General features: G+C 47.2%; 1 protein-coding gene across 2 annotated transcripts in view; it reads right to left on the bottom strand.

Moving 5' to 3' along the window:
• The window catches only part of RGS6 (regulator of G protein signaling 6), a 582,828-nt gene that overhangs the window by 47,193 nt on the left and 520,223 nt on the right, over positions 1-15,412 (bottom strand). For both annotated transcript variants that reach the window (XM_003801053.3, XM_012812220.2), the window contains exon 14: positions 6,607-6,732. In XM_003801053.3, coding sequence (XP_003801101.1) covers positions 6,607-6,732 — 126 coding nt within the window. The remainder of the gene's footprint in view (positions 1-6,606; positions 6,733-15,412) is intronic.

Here is a 15,412-nt window from a genome sequence, read left to right as displayed (position 1 = left end):
TGGTGTGTATGTGTGGTGTGTGTGGTGTGTATGTGTGGTGTGTGTGGTGTGTATGCGTGGTGTGTATGGTGTGTATGCGTGGTGTGTGTGGTGTGTATGTGTGGTGTGCGTGGTGTGTATGTGTGGTGTGCGTGGTGTGTATGCGTGGTGTGTGTGTGGTATGTGTGTGGATGTGTGGTATGTGTATGTGGTGTGTGTGTGTAGTGGATGTGTGTGGTGTGCATACATGTTTCCCACAGGGCTGGGTTCTGAAGACCTCCTCCCAGAGAACCCTTAAGGCCCGGTCGCTGATCCTGCAGAACCAGGGGACAGGCAGGGAGCAGGACCTCGCTCTGAAGACGGCCGCGCCCAGTTCTGCCCTCACATCCTCCACAGCAGCATCTTGAATTGTATCTTTCTGCGTCTGTAAAGTGAGGCCACAGTGGGTGGGGGGTATGTGGCACAGGTCTGGGAAACTTCCCGTCCAGTCTTAATTCTGAAATGCTTTCTGGTCCCCAGGGTGGGAGTGGAGAAGGAGGTTGGTGTGGTGGCCCCCGGTGTGACCCCTCAGATTTTGCCCCTCTCCCTTCAGGCGGCCTAGTAGAAGGTGCTGAGCCCTTGCTGCTGCCCTCTGGCACCCCCTTCCCTTCAGCGCCAGCCCTCTTTCCTTCTGCTGCCGAGTCCCTGGATCCCGTTCCTTCCGGCTACCGAGGCGAGGACAGTGGCAGTGTTTCTTTAACCAGAGTCCAGAGCAGGGGCCTGGGAGAGTTTGAGAGGAGCTGTTAACCTGTGGGATTGTGCGGGTGGTCCTTGAAACTCGGGCTGGGGAGTGGGTCTCCACCATGTCCTGGGCCCTGTCCCTAGGTTCCCTGGGGCTCTCTGTCCACCCCTAAGGTCGGCCGTGAAATGGGGGGGGGGGACAGAAGACTTAAAGGTGAAAACGGCCATCTGCTGAGGACAGCACCTACAAGCCTTTCTCTGCCTAGCATGTGGGATTTGATGGGAGAGTGAAAAATTTAGGAAACCTGGCTCTAAAGAAAGAAGCCGATGTTGATTTTTCCAAAGACCGCAAGATGGGCTGAGGTCTGTGAGATCTCCTTGACCACATGCCAGGCAGACAGGAGAAATGGCTCACTCGGGGAGGCTTCTCGGGGCTGAGTCCCCGGCTAGAAGCAACCTTCCAGTCAACATCCATCCCGTGCCTGCTGGGGTCCTGCAACTTCTCACACACATGGATGAAGCCTGTGATCTCCTGCCCCCTCAGTCACCTTCTGTCGTCTGAACCCCTTCCTCCAGTCTGCTCTGAGGAGGAGCTGTGGGTCCCTCTGGGAAGGCCCTGAGGACCCCAGCTGCTCCCAAGCTCTGCAGGCTCCCTGTGGACCCAGAGGCCTCAGGGTCCTCGTCAGAGGGTGATTTGGGAGCCACACGAATGTGCTTCACTCAGATGGGTCTACAGAGATGATCTGGAGCTGATGTAGATGCAAACGTCAGAATCAAGTTTAATAAATTTTCACATGAAAAATTAAAAAGGTTCTCTTTGTCAAATAAAACCAAGAATCAATAATAATAATAAAAGCAGAGGAAAAACAACAGGTGTGCTAGGGGAGGGTGTCGGGGTGACATTCCCCAGACAGCAGTTCTCTCTTCTTGCACATGTGGGGACACTTCCCAGTCTTCCGTCTGCATTGGAGATGACCTGCCTCATCCCTCTCAGGTGACAGCAGAAATGCTGTCACAACAGCATTCTGACATCGCATACGTGTTTACCATCACTGGCTTCAGAGAACCTTTGTGTCAATTTGAAATTCAGAACAGGCTCTGGTTTGTATTTGCCATTTCCAGCCCCCACAGGTCTGAGCTGGGAGCGCCAAGCCCTGGCTGTGTGGTCACACTTTCCCCACAAAGAGCCACCAAAGCTCTGCTCTACACATCAACTGCCCACGGGAGGCCCACTGAGGTTTGGAAGCTCCTGCTCTTATCGAAAGCTTGCAGGTACTGCTCCTCCCCAGTGGTGCAGGCAGGGAGGAAATGCAGCCACAGCGCGTCAAATCCACCCACCCTGCACTAAGCCTCCGTGGCTTGCAGCAGAAGGGCCGTGGTGATGGGCAGGCCGCAAAGGCTGGTATCTGGGAGACCACCTGTCTTTCCTCTGGTCCCTGCCAATCGTCAGAGCAGCAGGAGGCAGCCCCTGTGCTGGCATTTGATCTGTGTTAATGGCTCAGAAATGCTGGCGGGGAAACTGGCCTTTGGGAAGAGCCAGCCTGGGCTCAGAAGCCACTGGGACAAAGCAGTGGGGAGGGGACTCGAGGCAGTCCACGGCTGCTGCTCGGCAGTTGGGGGAGGCTCCTTTCTTCCCCAGTGCCCACCAGGAGTGGGGTTCTCTCCAATCCTGAGGCTGCTAGGCTGGAGTGAGAGCAACCACGTAACCATTGAACATCTCCATCCCGCCAGGAGGTCTGGGTGGCCCCCCAGTGAGCAGTTTCTACATCTTTTCACGAACTAGATTTTTTTCATGGGTTAGAAAATACAGTTTTGGGTTCGTTCCCCGAGAAAACCAAACTCCACGGCAGAAGAAAGCGTTTCTGTGCCCTCTGCTGGTCAACCAGAGACTTGGGAACAATGGCTTAAACTTGACTTGCACCTGGCTGGGCTGGAATTTTGGGGTGCCCAGCTTTAGGAGCCAAATGCAGCACCACCAAAGCTGGATGGTGTTCAGTGGGCAGCGCCTGGAATGCTGCTGATGGCTGTGGTGTCACGGGAGTCACATCACCTCTGATCTGATTCATCCCATGTCTGGTTGTGGTGGGTCCTACTGGGCCTACTAAGTTTTCTGAGGTCTTCCTGGGACTGGAGGACAAATGCTGGAGATGGGAGCTCTGCGGGCGAACCTGGCATCCTCTTCCCGCACCGTGTTCTCTTTTAATTGCTTCTCCCTCCAGCTGACACCGTGTGGAACTCGGATCATCAATCTGCAGGTTAGAAGAACAACTACATTCTCTCAGGAGATGTTACAGCTCATAAAAAATGTACCAGGGATGCTCTTTGCTGTGGGTTTTGATTTTTAACTCGTGTTCTGCCATGTGGCAGAGGGTGTCAAGCCAGGGATGTGGGAGAGGGGCAAAGGTGGCGAGAAGTGACTGTCGCCATGCAGGGAAAATGCACAGAGAAGGGGGACAGTGTGGCCCGTAACTCAGCAGAACGCCCCACTGGAGAGCTGTGAGGCTCCTGCCTTGGGAATGGAGAGCTGCATGTTCCAGAGGCTCTCAGCAAACAGCTGACTCCATGGGCCCTGCCAGTGGGAAGGAGCCCTGGGCTCAGCTCCGGCTGGGTTGGAAGATGAGAGAGAAAGGCAGCCCTGCCACGGAGAGCTCACAGCTGCGCAGCTCTGCAGTCCCCGGAGACGATGCTCCCAGCTCATCTCACAGGCTCACCCGGGAGAAAATGATCAAAAGGGACTTCACACACTCTATTATAGCATCATAGAAATCATTCCTCAAGGATCCAGGTGACGCTTTGAGGCTCCTCTGTTCCTCATTCTGAAGCTCTGACGTAAATTTGACCACTTGGCTACTTGACCAGCCTTTGTGTGCTGTGTGAAAACGTTAGGATCTAAGTACCTATTTTACTACGGAGAAGCGAGGGAGCGTGGGGGGACATTAGTGGAGAGGCACCTTGCAGTTTATCCAGGTGGGTTCTGGTCAGTCTCCTTTCCTGTCATGCTCCAATGCCACTAGCCTGGGCCCCTGACCAATCCTGGGAGAAGGGACAACCCCACACGGCCGACACAACAGATGGGCAGGATCCTCTGGTCCTGCCTAATTGCACAGTTCTCACAGGGCACTACTACCAGGGACCAAGGTGGAGTTGTATCTCCCCACCCTGGGCAAAGCAGAAAATGGGGTTAGCTCTGAATCCTTGGGATCTGGTTCCTGGTAGTTGCTAAGCCAATACCAGTGGTGGAAGGAATGGAAACGAAGGGAAGGAGAAGAAACCGCCTGGTGTCAGGTAACCAGAGTCTGGAAGTGGTGCGTTTAAAACTGAGCTTTCTCCAATGTGACCAATTAGGCTGAACATCATAAAGATGGCACTTGGGCCTCCGGAGAGGATTTTAGGGTCTCCTGGGCTATCCTTCTCCTCCCCACTGTTCTATTTTCTTTACTCCCTTTCTCATTACGGATCAGAGAGGTGATCCTCTTAAGTCTGGATTTATGTCTGCACGCTGAGCTGTGGATTCGTCCCTGGCACACTGACGCGTGCTCACACACACGCTTTCACCCAGGGTGAAAGGCAGCCCTCCTGGCAGGGGGAAGGGGCTGGCAGAGATGCAAGAGGTGACGGCAGCTCGGGAAGCACTGAACACCTGCCAGGGACACACTCCTCGGTGCACTCTGGGCCCCGAGCCTAATGCATGTTTTGTGAAACTGGTCTGAACTGATGTGTGGCTCTGGCTATCAAGGGCTTTCCAGAATGGATGCCCAGACAGGCCATGGCAGAAGTTGAGCCAGTGGGTGCTGCTGGGACCCTCACAATGACTAGGACCCTGTGGTCATTCTTCAAACTCCCTGTAATCATGCAGGCAGCACAGGGTCATAGACTACTTGTGGGCTGAGATAGAATTAAGTAAAAGGGGCCTTGATACCACCCCATTTTGGGGATCTAGGAGGACAGGGATGAAAAGGGGATATGAGAAAGATGTGTGGCTTATAGGACCCATGCCTGGGTGGAACCTGGGACTGAGTCAGCCACACTGAGAGGCCACAAGTATACATGGAGCTGGCCACGGAGAGGCATAGCCTGGGAGGCTGGTCTGAGCACCACTCCCGTGAAGAGTATTAGAAGTCCAACCTTCTTACAAATATGGTAGAATCTCCATAGTCAACCACCTCCCCACATGGACCACCTCCTTAAGTTGACCTAATTTTCACAGATCGGACATGTGCCACTTGCATGTATCAGTACTGTAGGCCTAGTTCTTATGATGACCAGTTTGTTACAGACCCTTGAATGGTCACCTTACACATATTCTGCTGTACTGTGTTAGGCTTTGAAGCGAAGCTCTGAGATGTGTTTGAATGTGTTTCAACATAAGGAAAGAATAGCTGTGTCATAACCACGAGTAAGATGCTCAACCTTATCCGGTTTATAATAGACACGTGGGTGCCTAGAAAGGCACAGGGAGCACAGCTAGTTGGCATCTCCACTTCTACCTGGACTTTGTGTGTGAGAGAGTCCTGCTGCCACCCTTCTGCTCACACAGCTTCCAGCTTGGACTCCTCTTCCCCCACTTTGTTGTTACTATCCTGTGTATTCTTCAAAGTCCGGCTTATAATTTGTTTACTGGCTGACACTGATTCCTTTCTCCCTTAAATACTTCCGAATAGTTTTTAGAGCTTACACTCATTTATGTACATTGAATGATTTAATTGTTTTCTGTGCATGTGCCTGTATGTGTATGTTTTTTAACAAGAACCTATAAGGTTGTTGCGAGCAAAGATCACGCATCCTGGCTGGCATCCCTCAGCAGACTCTCTTGGAGCGTGACCAGCATGGGTGGGTCCTGATATCACTTGACTGATGCACAGGTTCAAAACCATCTCTAATTTCAAACTGGTAACATGGATTTTGAACATTAGAGGGGACAATTCTCTGCCCAAAGTGTATGCTCTGACTTTTTAAAGTTGAAAAACATTTAAAAATTAATAAAACCCTTTTAAAGAAAAGAGCACTGGAAAATGGGAATTAACACGGTATAAAAAAGAGAACCTTGTATAAAGAAAAATATAGAAAGAGTAAGAGAGAGAGAGCGAGCGAGAGATCTATCTTACCCATTACGAAGTCACCAGTTTGCTACGATCCCTGAAGGCTTAGGTAAGGTTTCCATGGGTATCTGATTCTTCATCAATACATGAAAGATTTGGGGGCTTGCTTATTCAGCCCTTTTAATGCACCCCCTTTTTTTCTTCTCACACAGCACACTATGTTTTGAATGTTTTCTTTTTTCTCCTATTAAATGGTAATCACTAACACATTCCCCTTACAACGTATTAGGTATAGACCAATAGAAACAAGCAGATGTCCTCACCGGCATCAGATGATCACATCAACCACCACATGGAACTGACAGGAGTCCCTCAAAAAGGAAGAGGCATATTCGAATTAGCTTGTACAATTAATCTCCAGGTATTGAGTGATGCTTACGTTGGCTCTTTGAAATTTGGAAAAGTGCTCCTTAGCTCCTGTCTCTTCTGTGTAGGACCCCAGGCCGGGAAGTTCTGAAGGAGAGAGCCTTTGGGCTTCCTCCCCCGATTCTGAAGTTCTGTGGTTATTCCTAATGGATGGCAGGGTTGAATCCATCTGACTATTTAACTATTATTGAATACTTGCTCCCAATCAGTTGAACAAATGCCATCCGGACTTGAACTAAAAAAATGCTAGTGTTGGTCGGTGCTATTAGGTGGTAAGAAAGTTGCATGTTTTAATTTGTGCTTCTCCGTTTCCACCTTAGATTAGCTGGCATTTGAATTTGAACCCTGAGAATGTCTTTATTGAGAAAGCCAGGGGAGAGACAGACAAGGCAAAGCTCCTCACACACGGTCAGCACACAGCTCAAAGCTCCGAGAGATTTACCTGAGGTTTTCTGAACTGAACTCGGATTCCAGGAACCGTAGGAACTGGTCCCGCCCCACCTGGTCCTGCAGTATCTCGTCGAAAGAGAAGCCCCATCTTTTCACTCGCTGCTGGCTGGGCTCTTTGCTTTGGGGTAGGGGAAGAAGGTTTAAAACATGATCAGTACCAGGGAAAAGCCAGTGTCATCGTTTATCGTGTGACGCAGACCAATTTTCTGCCACACACTGAAGAAAAAGGTCTTATAGTTAAGGGACGGATTCTACAAAACCTGGGCAAAGTCAAAATGGAGATTTTGTACGCCAACAGTATCAAATGGTAAAAAGAGAGGCATGTGAAAGGGGCCGTGTTGAGGGAGGGTGGCCAGGGTGCCCGGTGGGTGCTGTCTCTGGGGAGCAACACCACCACTGATCAGGCTTCTCTGGACCATTCCTGCCGGTGACAGGCCCAACTGTCGAAACCCTCATTTTCCACTTTTTCTCTAACGCAGGATGCCTCAGGAACTCAGCCTTTCATCAGAGATATTGTCCACCGCCCACCCCTTCCTCCATCCACAGGGGAAGAAACAAGGGTCTTGTTCAGAGCCGAGAGAAGCACAACTGGTCAGAAATGCATCAGCTCACCCAGCATAATCATACTCACTTATTTAGAGACGCAATGTTGCATTTGCTTATTGATTTAACAACCACGCACAGAGCGAACAACGTGCTAAACATCGTTCTAAGCGTTTCACACCCGCCAGTTCACTGAGTCCTCACAACCACTCTAGGAGAAATGTATGAATACTATTCCCATGTTCCAGATGGGGAAACTGAGGCCTTCTGATACTTTGCTTACAGACACATAGCTAGAAAGTGAGTCAAGAATCAAACCTAGGCTGTGTGTTCCAGAGTGGCGCTCTTAACGCTGCTGTGCTGTGGGGTCCCCTGGGCTCTGCTATCTCATGTTCAGACTAAAGAAGGGGAGCTGGTCTTATTCTTCTGGTATTGGACTGTGGTCATGGGTCCTTCCCCTTCTGTCTTTCCATTGAAGTTCACTTGCTGTATTTATTCCTTTGACCTTCAAGTAGTAATAGGATCTTAATTCACAAGTCACTCCCTACTCAAGAGGTGGTCTGTGGGCCAGAAGCGGAATCATAGTCCCCACCTACAGAATCAGAATCTAGACTAATGTTTTTCAACTTTTCTTATCTCACAGCACATTTGAACTTATAGTTAAACTTCCACTGCACACTTATGTTGACTGAAAAAAGGTTAAAAAAAAAAGAATATAGTTCTTTGAATTTCTTTCAAAAATAATTTATTAATGATCTTTAAAATTTTTTGTGGCACAACTAAGGTCCCCTCATGGCACACTGGTTGAAAATCACTGATCAATAGTTTAATGAGATCCCTAAGTGATTTATAGCTACATTAAAATTTGGGAAACACTGGTCAAGCAATATTTTAAATTATACTTTTTATTTAAAACATACTTTTTATTCTTTCTAATAGACTGTAAGTGAATTAAATTATGGAATTGACATATTTGCAATATTTATCTTAGAAAATTATACCTTGTAAAAAAGGGAAAGAGAGCTTGTGTGTTGGAAGCTTGGAGAAGCAAATAACTCTAGATTGTCACTGTCTAATGTAACTTCCTACGATGATGGAAATACAGTAGAACCTCTGTAAATTGACCACTCAAGGGACTATAACAAACTGGTCAACATATGAAGGGGTCAACAGAAGGAACTTCCATTGAGTCATTATGGTACGTGTCTTGTCTATGAAAATTAGGTCAACTTAAGGAGGTGGTCAACTATGGAGGTTCTATTGTGCTCTCCAATGTGGTACCCACTAGTCCTATGTAGCTATTGAGCCCTTAAAACATGGCTAGAGGGACTGAGAAACTGACTTTTAAAATTTGTTTAATTTTAAATAATTAAAGCTTAAGTTTAAATAGCCTCATGTGGCTAGTGGCTACTATATTGGGCACACAGTTCTAGACAATGCCTTCCAGATGGATAGACATAATTAGCTACAGAAGCATTTTCCGATTCCAAGAACAGTGACCAGCAGACCACGTGCCTGGGATCAGGGAGGCCTTTGCTGTACACCTTTGTGTTTCCAGGCATGGCCTGACAAGGTCACGGTGGGGAACTGAGGCCATCAGGTCAAAGAATGGTGGACTCCACAGAAGATCTCTTCTAAAGCACCAGGCTGGGTCTTTGACAACAAGATGTGAAGACAGATCCTGGATTCTCTCAGACACAAGCCACAACACTAATCAAACTTGGTAATTTTCCAGGGCACCAAAAATAACATTTTTGGAGAAATCGCCCCTAGGATGGAGGCTGACAGCAAATATAAGCCCCAGAGAGCTGCAGAACATCATTGCTTTCTGCCAGGGTCATGCTGTGACCTGGGAGGGACACAACCATCTGCTCTTTGCTGGCCAAGGGTTCAGAGCTCTGAAGGATGGTCTGGGGGGCAGCTGCACCCTGATTAAAGGTTATGCCCGGGAACCAGCTGTGGTGGTTCTTTGTAGTGACAGCCCCATGGACGTACACCCACCACAGATGTCACCACTTTCTGGCACCTAAGCAATGAACCCACATTCACCCTTCCAGATGCCTTGTGATGGCAAGGGTGGGAGAAGGGAAATGTTAGGGATAAGCCTGAAAGCTTTTGGGGTACCACTGTGGATGTAATTAGAGGGAGGCCTAGATGTTGGGAATATCTAGAAAATTACAAGGTTGCACTCCAGCAGAAACTAGGGTGTTTGGAGAGACAGAATACCCTGGTGTACTAGTTTCTTAGGATCATCCTAACCAATTGGGTAACTAATTGGGTGGCTTAAAGCAGCAGAAATTTAATCCCTCACAGTCTGGAGGCTAAAGTCCAAAATCGAGTTGTTGGCAGGGCCATGCTCTCTCAGAAGGGTTTGGGGAGAATCTGCTCTACGACCTTCCCTTAACTTCTGATGTTGCAGCAACACTGACTGCTCTTTAGCTGGCGGACACAGTCTCTGCCTTGATGCCCCATAGGCATCCTCCCTGTGTGTCTGTGTTTTCACACAGCATTCGTGATCCATATGTCTGTGTCTCTGTTTTCTCTTCTTACAAAGACACCGGGCATGTTGCATCAAGGCCCCACCCTGCTTCAGTATGACCTCATCTTAACTGACTGCATCTACAGCAACTCTATTTCCAAACAGAGTTTGGAGATTCTGAGGTTCTGGAGAGGACATAAATTTTGGAATGATACTATTCAACCAACATATACCTGGGTTTTCACAACCACCTATTATTCACAATCTTATTTATACAACTGGATGCTCCATGCTTTCTCCTTATTTTCCTGGTGCTATTTGGCCATTGGGATTCTGTTCTATTAAAAGCTTCTTGGATACAGCTCCCCTACATAGATCTTTCTGTATCACTTGGGTACTCTCAACATCATCCACTGTAAGGTTCAAAAACAGACTTGAACATGCTTCAACCACTAAATAGTCTCTTGTGGTTATACAGTAATTCTGAAAATTAAAATATCTCAATATCCATCCCCAGGTAACTGGTACAAGAACTCTTCCTTGGCCAAACTCACGCAAATAGTCCACAGAACTCATTGCCCCTTTATGTATGTCCATAGTACGGAGATGCTTCCTTGTGATATATCGTCTATTACAGTTTTACGTAACCACTTTGGTTTTTAAGAGTTTATGTCATTGTCTTTCCAGCTATCTTGGGAGCTCTTTGAAGACAGAGACCTTGTCTCACTCATCTTTAAGTATTCAACACTAAAAGGATCAATTAAAAAATGTGCATAGTGATGTGTCTTTATCCTGGCAGTGTGTTCGGATCGCTAGCTGGATGCTTTTTTCAAACTCTTGTTTGTCCTCTGTGCCCACTGAATCTCACCAAATTCCTGCCTCCCACTGGGCAGCCCAAGCCAACCTACAGTGAAGACAGGTGGCTCTCCAAGGGAGTCAGTTTTTCATCCCAGCTAAAAAGCAAAGAGGAAATCTCTCAAACTGAGAACAAGAAAGCCAGATTCAAAGGAAGCAACCATCTATAAAAATGCTCATTTCCACAGGGCCTTCATAGTGATAAGCAAGGTGCCAGGAGCTTTCCTGACAGTGCTTCATGTCACTCTCAATATAAACCAGGGAGGCAGACGTCTGTACTTAAATTTGCATTGTTAAAAAGAGGTCAGATGGTCCAAGGTCACACAGCTGGTGAGTGGCAGGCTGGACCTAGAATCCAGGTGTGTCTGTCTCCAAAGTCTGTTCTTTTTTCTATTCCATTGCCCTGCCTTCTACTATATTTCCCTCATTTGAGGAAAAGAGTTGGGAAAAATGTAAGCTATCTTCAGAACAACTTATTTTGAGAGTTAGGGTCTTGCTTTAGCTCCTAGGCTAGAGTTTAGCAGCATGGTCATAGCTCACGGTAGCCTTAAACTCCTGGGCTCAAGCAATTCTCCCATATCAGCCTCCCAAGCAGCTGAAATCATAGATGTGCACCACTATGCTCAGCTAACTTTTAAAAAAAATTTACCTTTTTTTTTTATAGATGAGGTCTCACTGTGTTGCCCAGGATGGTCTCAGAAGCCTGGCCTCAAGAAATCCTCCTGCCTGAGCCTTCCAAACCATCGCACCCAGCTAAAATATGTTTGAGTTACTGTTATGTAATAGACTGAATGTCTGTGTCCTCCTTCAATTCATATACTGGTGTCTTCATTCCCAATGTCATGGTACTAGGAGGTAGGGACTTTGGGAAACAGTTAGAGCATGAGTGGGATTTGTACCCTTATAAAAGTCCCAGAGGGCTCTCTAGCCCTTCCGCCATGGGAGGACAAAGTGAGAAGACAGCCATCTGTAAACCAGAGAGCAAGCCCTCATCAGGCACTGAATTTGCCAGTAACTTGATCTTGGCCTTCCTAGCCTCTAGGACTGTGAGAAGTAAATTTCTGTTGTTTAGAAGCCTATGGTATTTTTGTTGTAGCAGTCCTAACAGACTAAGACAGAAATTGGTACCGAGCATGGCATGCTGCTCTAACAAACACCTGAAAATGCAAAAGTGGCTTTGGAACAGGGTAATACATAGAAGCTGGAAGAGTTTCGAGACATATGCTAGAAAAAGCCTACATGGTTGTGACCAGGCTTCTAAAGGCAATTCTGGCGAGGGCTCAGAAAGAAAAGAGGAGAGCGCTGCGGAGAAAGGCTCAAGTTACGGAGAAAGATAGCAGGCAGGTAATCCTGGAAGGAGTGTTGGTAGAAAGATAGATGGTCAAGGCCGTTCTGATGAGGTTTCAGACAGAAATGAGCAATATGTTATCGGAAACTGGAGGAGAAGTGACCCTTGTGATAAAGTGGCAAAGTACTTGGCCGAGTTGTGTTTGTGTTCTAGAGTTTTGTGGAAGATAGACCTTGTAAGAGACAAAACTGAATATTTAGCTGAGGAAATTTCTAAGCAATAGTTGAAGGTTCAACTTGGCTCCTCCTGACTGCTTATAGCAAAATGGAAGAAGAGAGGATAACTTTTTCTTTTTTTTTGAGACAGGGTCTCACTATGTCTCCCCTGGTAGAGTGGCCGTGGTGTCACAGCTCAAAGCAACCTCAAAATCTTGGGCTTATGAGTGATTCCTGCCTCAGCCTCCTGAGTAGCTGGGACTACAGGCGCCTGCCACAATGTCTGCCTATCTTTTTGTTGCAGTTGTCATTGTTGTTTTGCTGGCCCTGGCTGAGTTTGAACCTGCCATACCCGGTATATGTGGCTGGAGCCCTAACTGCTGAGCTATGGGTGCCAAGGCAAGAGATGTTAACTTAAAGACAGACTTGTTAAGCAAAAAGGAACCAGAACCTACAGATTTGGAACCTTCTTAGCCCATCTATATTGCAAAGAAAACAAAACAAACAAACAAAAAAACCCAAAACACACACAAAATAAGACCACTAATCATGTGATCAAATGATTGTTTGATAAAGAGATTAGCATAGATTAGACATCCTAACAGAAGCCAGGAACTATCCTTCTGGAATGGCCTTGAAGGTAATTCAGAGCTCAGAGCTGCCATTCCCATGACAGGGTACAAGAGCCACATGGAGGGAGGGCAGAACAATTTCAAAAGGTAGGGTCATCTCTCCAGTTCATGTGAGCCAGGATGTTCCTGCCCAGTTTCTTGGGGATGGAGTTCCCAGAGAGCCGTGATGTGGGCTGCACCCAGCAGAGCCATGGGGACTGGACTGTTCAGCAGAGCTGTGGATGTGGCACCCCAGCTTAGAAAAGCCAGGGGGTACCAGTAGATAGCTGTTATAGGGCCAGCCCACTAAGCTGCGGGTGACATTGCCACCCAAATCTGTAAGGCAGAGCGAGAGCATCAGCCCAAGAAAGCTATGGGAGCTTTACTCCCACCCAGGAGAGCTGTGGGGGTGGGACTGCTGCCCCAATGGGCCTGGGAGGCAGAGTGCTGAGATGAAGAGTGTTATTCCAGAGTCTTGGGTTTAGAGTTTACTCTGCCACATTTGGCACTTACTTGGGACCCATTACCCCTTTCTTCTTTCCTATTTCTCTATTTGTTGAATGGAAATATCATTCCTATACCTCTCCCACCACTATTGTTAGGAAGCACATTAACTTGTTTGGCTTCATAGGTTCGCAGCTGGAGAGAAAATTGCCTCAGGATGAATTATACCCTGAGTTCCACTCATTTTTGATTTAGATAATATTTAGATGAGACTTTAGACTTTAGAATTGATGCAAGAACAATTTAAGACTTTGGGGGCTGTTGGGATGGAATGAACATATTTTACATGTGGGAAGACATGAATTTGGGGGACCCTGCGGTATAATATTATGGTCTGAATGTTTGTATCCCCTCTCCTCTCCCAAATTCACATGTTGAGACTCTGATCCCCAATGTGATGCTATTAAGAGTTGGAGTGTTTGGGAGGTGATGATGTCATGCAAAATGGAATTTGTGTCCTTATCAAGAGATCCCAGAGAGCTTTCTTGCCCTTCTGCCATGTGAGGACACGAGAGAAGATAGCCACCTAGGAAGTGGGCCCTAACCCAGCACCAAAATCTACTGGTACCTTGATCTTGGACTTCCCAGCCTCCAGAACTCTGAGAAATAAATTTTGTTGTTTATAAGCCACACAGTCTATGGCATTTTTGTTTTAACAGCCTGAATGGACTGATACAAGTTATAGAAAATTATGAAGAAGGAGACAGTTAAAGATGAAATAGCCAATGACTTCATCTCAGAGTCAAGGCTATTGAATAAATAATCACGATTTTACTTATCATCCCAAGAACAACCCGCAGGACCTGAATGTTTCAGTGGGGAGTTGTCCAGTTATTTACTGCTGTGTAACAACTCCCCCAAACCTAAGGGCTTCAAATAGCAATTTATCATTCTCTCTGTCCTTTGGGATAATGAGGCTCAACTGAGTAATTGTCACTTGGGGACTCTCTCATGGTTGTAGCTAGATGGAAGCTGGAGGTGAGAGTCCTTGAAGGCTTGACTGACCTGGACATCCAGGATGGCTCCTCACATGGCAGGTGATGTAGGGTATTGGCCAGAGTGTCTACACATGGTGTCTCCACTGCCTTGAACATCTCATAGATGGGTTCCAACAAGGAATGTCCCAAGAGCAAATGTTTCAGAGGACTAAGGTAGAAGCCACAGGGTTTCTATATGACTGGTTCTCAGAATATCCCTTCTGCCACTCTCTGTTGGTTAAGTAAGATACCAAGACCAGTCTAGATGAAAAGAGAGGGAGACTTCCTCTCCTGATATAAGGATCAATACATGCATGTGAAGAAGGAAGGCACTGATGGGGCCATATTTGGACACTGACGACCACAGGAGGGGAGCTTGTCTAATATCCTGATGATAGTTCTGCCAAAATCACTGTGTATGGGCTGCTCAGGGATGATCTCTGCTTCTCAGCAGTTCAGGCTGGCTGCGAGTAGATGCTTATGGCCATGCAGGTCAAGCTGGACTCCTTGGAGTTCTTTTCATGTGGCTGATACTCAGCAGAGAGGAGACCTAAACCTAACTCACATGGAGAGACCACAACACAAACCACATTCTGCTGGCAACATCAGAGTTTAGTAGACCCAGGCACTGGTCAGTGGCACTACCAGGAACACGTCCCTTATGCCTCCCTGGGACAATCAATCTTCTGGTGGTGTTCAGAGGACAGAATTCTCTCCAACTGTGATATGCCAAGTTTTGGCTGATTTTTTCTCATTGATAAGCCCTGGTCATCACTATTTTCTTCAATTAAACTTTACTTCTCAGAATTTCCACTGTATAGATTCTAAGTGTAGCTTGTCTATCCTTTAAAACAGTAGCTTTTCTTTTCCCTTCTTTCTTATTCTTGGAGTTCTGCATCTACTAGTTTGTCTGAGAAGAAAGGATTAAAACATGATTTCCTAGTGGGTATGCTACAGCCTGCCCATTATTCTGGTGAGCCGCTGTCCACACCCTCCACTGAGCTGTCTGTAAGTTCTCCATGACAGAGACAGGACATTCTCCATTTCTGTAGGATGTACAGGTTGTCTGTGATGTCCCCTGCCCTGGTCATCACAACCAGTTTGCCTGGACCCCTTCACCCAGCTCTGCAGAACACAAGCCCACCTCAGACGAATATAAATTCCTGAGAGTCCTGCTTTATTTATCACACACCAGTCTAGATGCAAAGAGAGGGAGACGTCCCCTCCTGATATAAGGAGCAGAGCATGCACGTGAAGAGGGAAGGCCTCACTCCCAGAGCCTCCTCCCGGGAAGTATTTGTGAGTGTGGGAACCTTTGCCGGAATT

Source organism: Otolemur garnettii, unplaced genomic scaffold (genome assembly GCF_000181295.1).
Source record: "Otolemur garnettii isolate 467f Iridium unplaced genomic scaffold, OtoGar3 scaffold00196, whole genome shotgun sequence".
In the NCBI taxonomy this organism is placed as follows: domain Eukaryota; kingdom Metazoa; phylum Chordata; class Mammalia; order Primates; family Galagidae; genus Otolemur; species Otolemur garnettii.
This window is presented reverse-complemented; position numbering and strand designations above follow the sequence as displayed.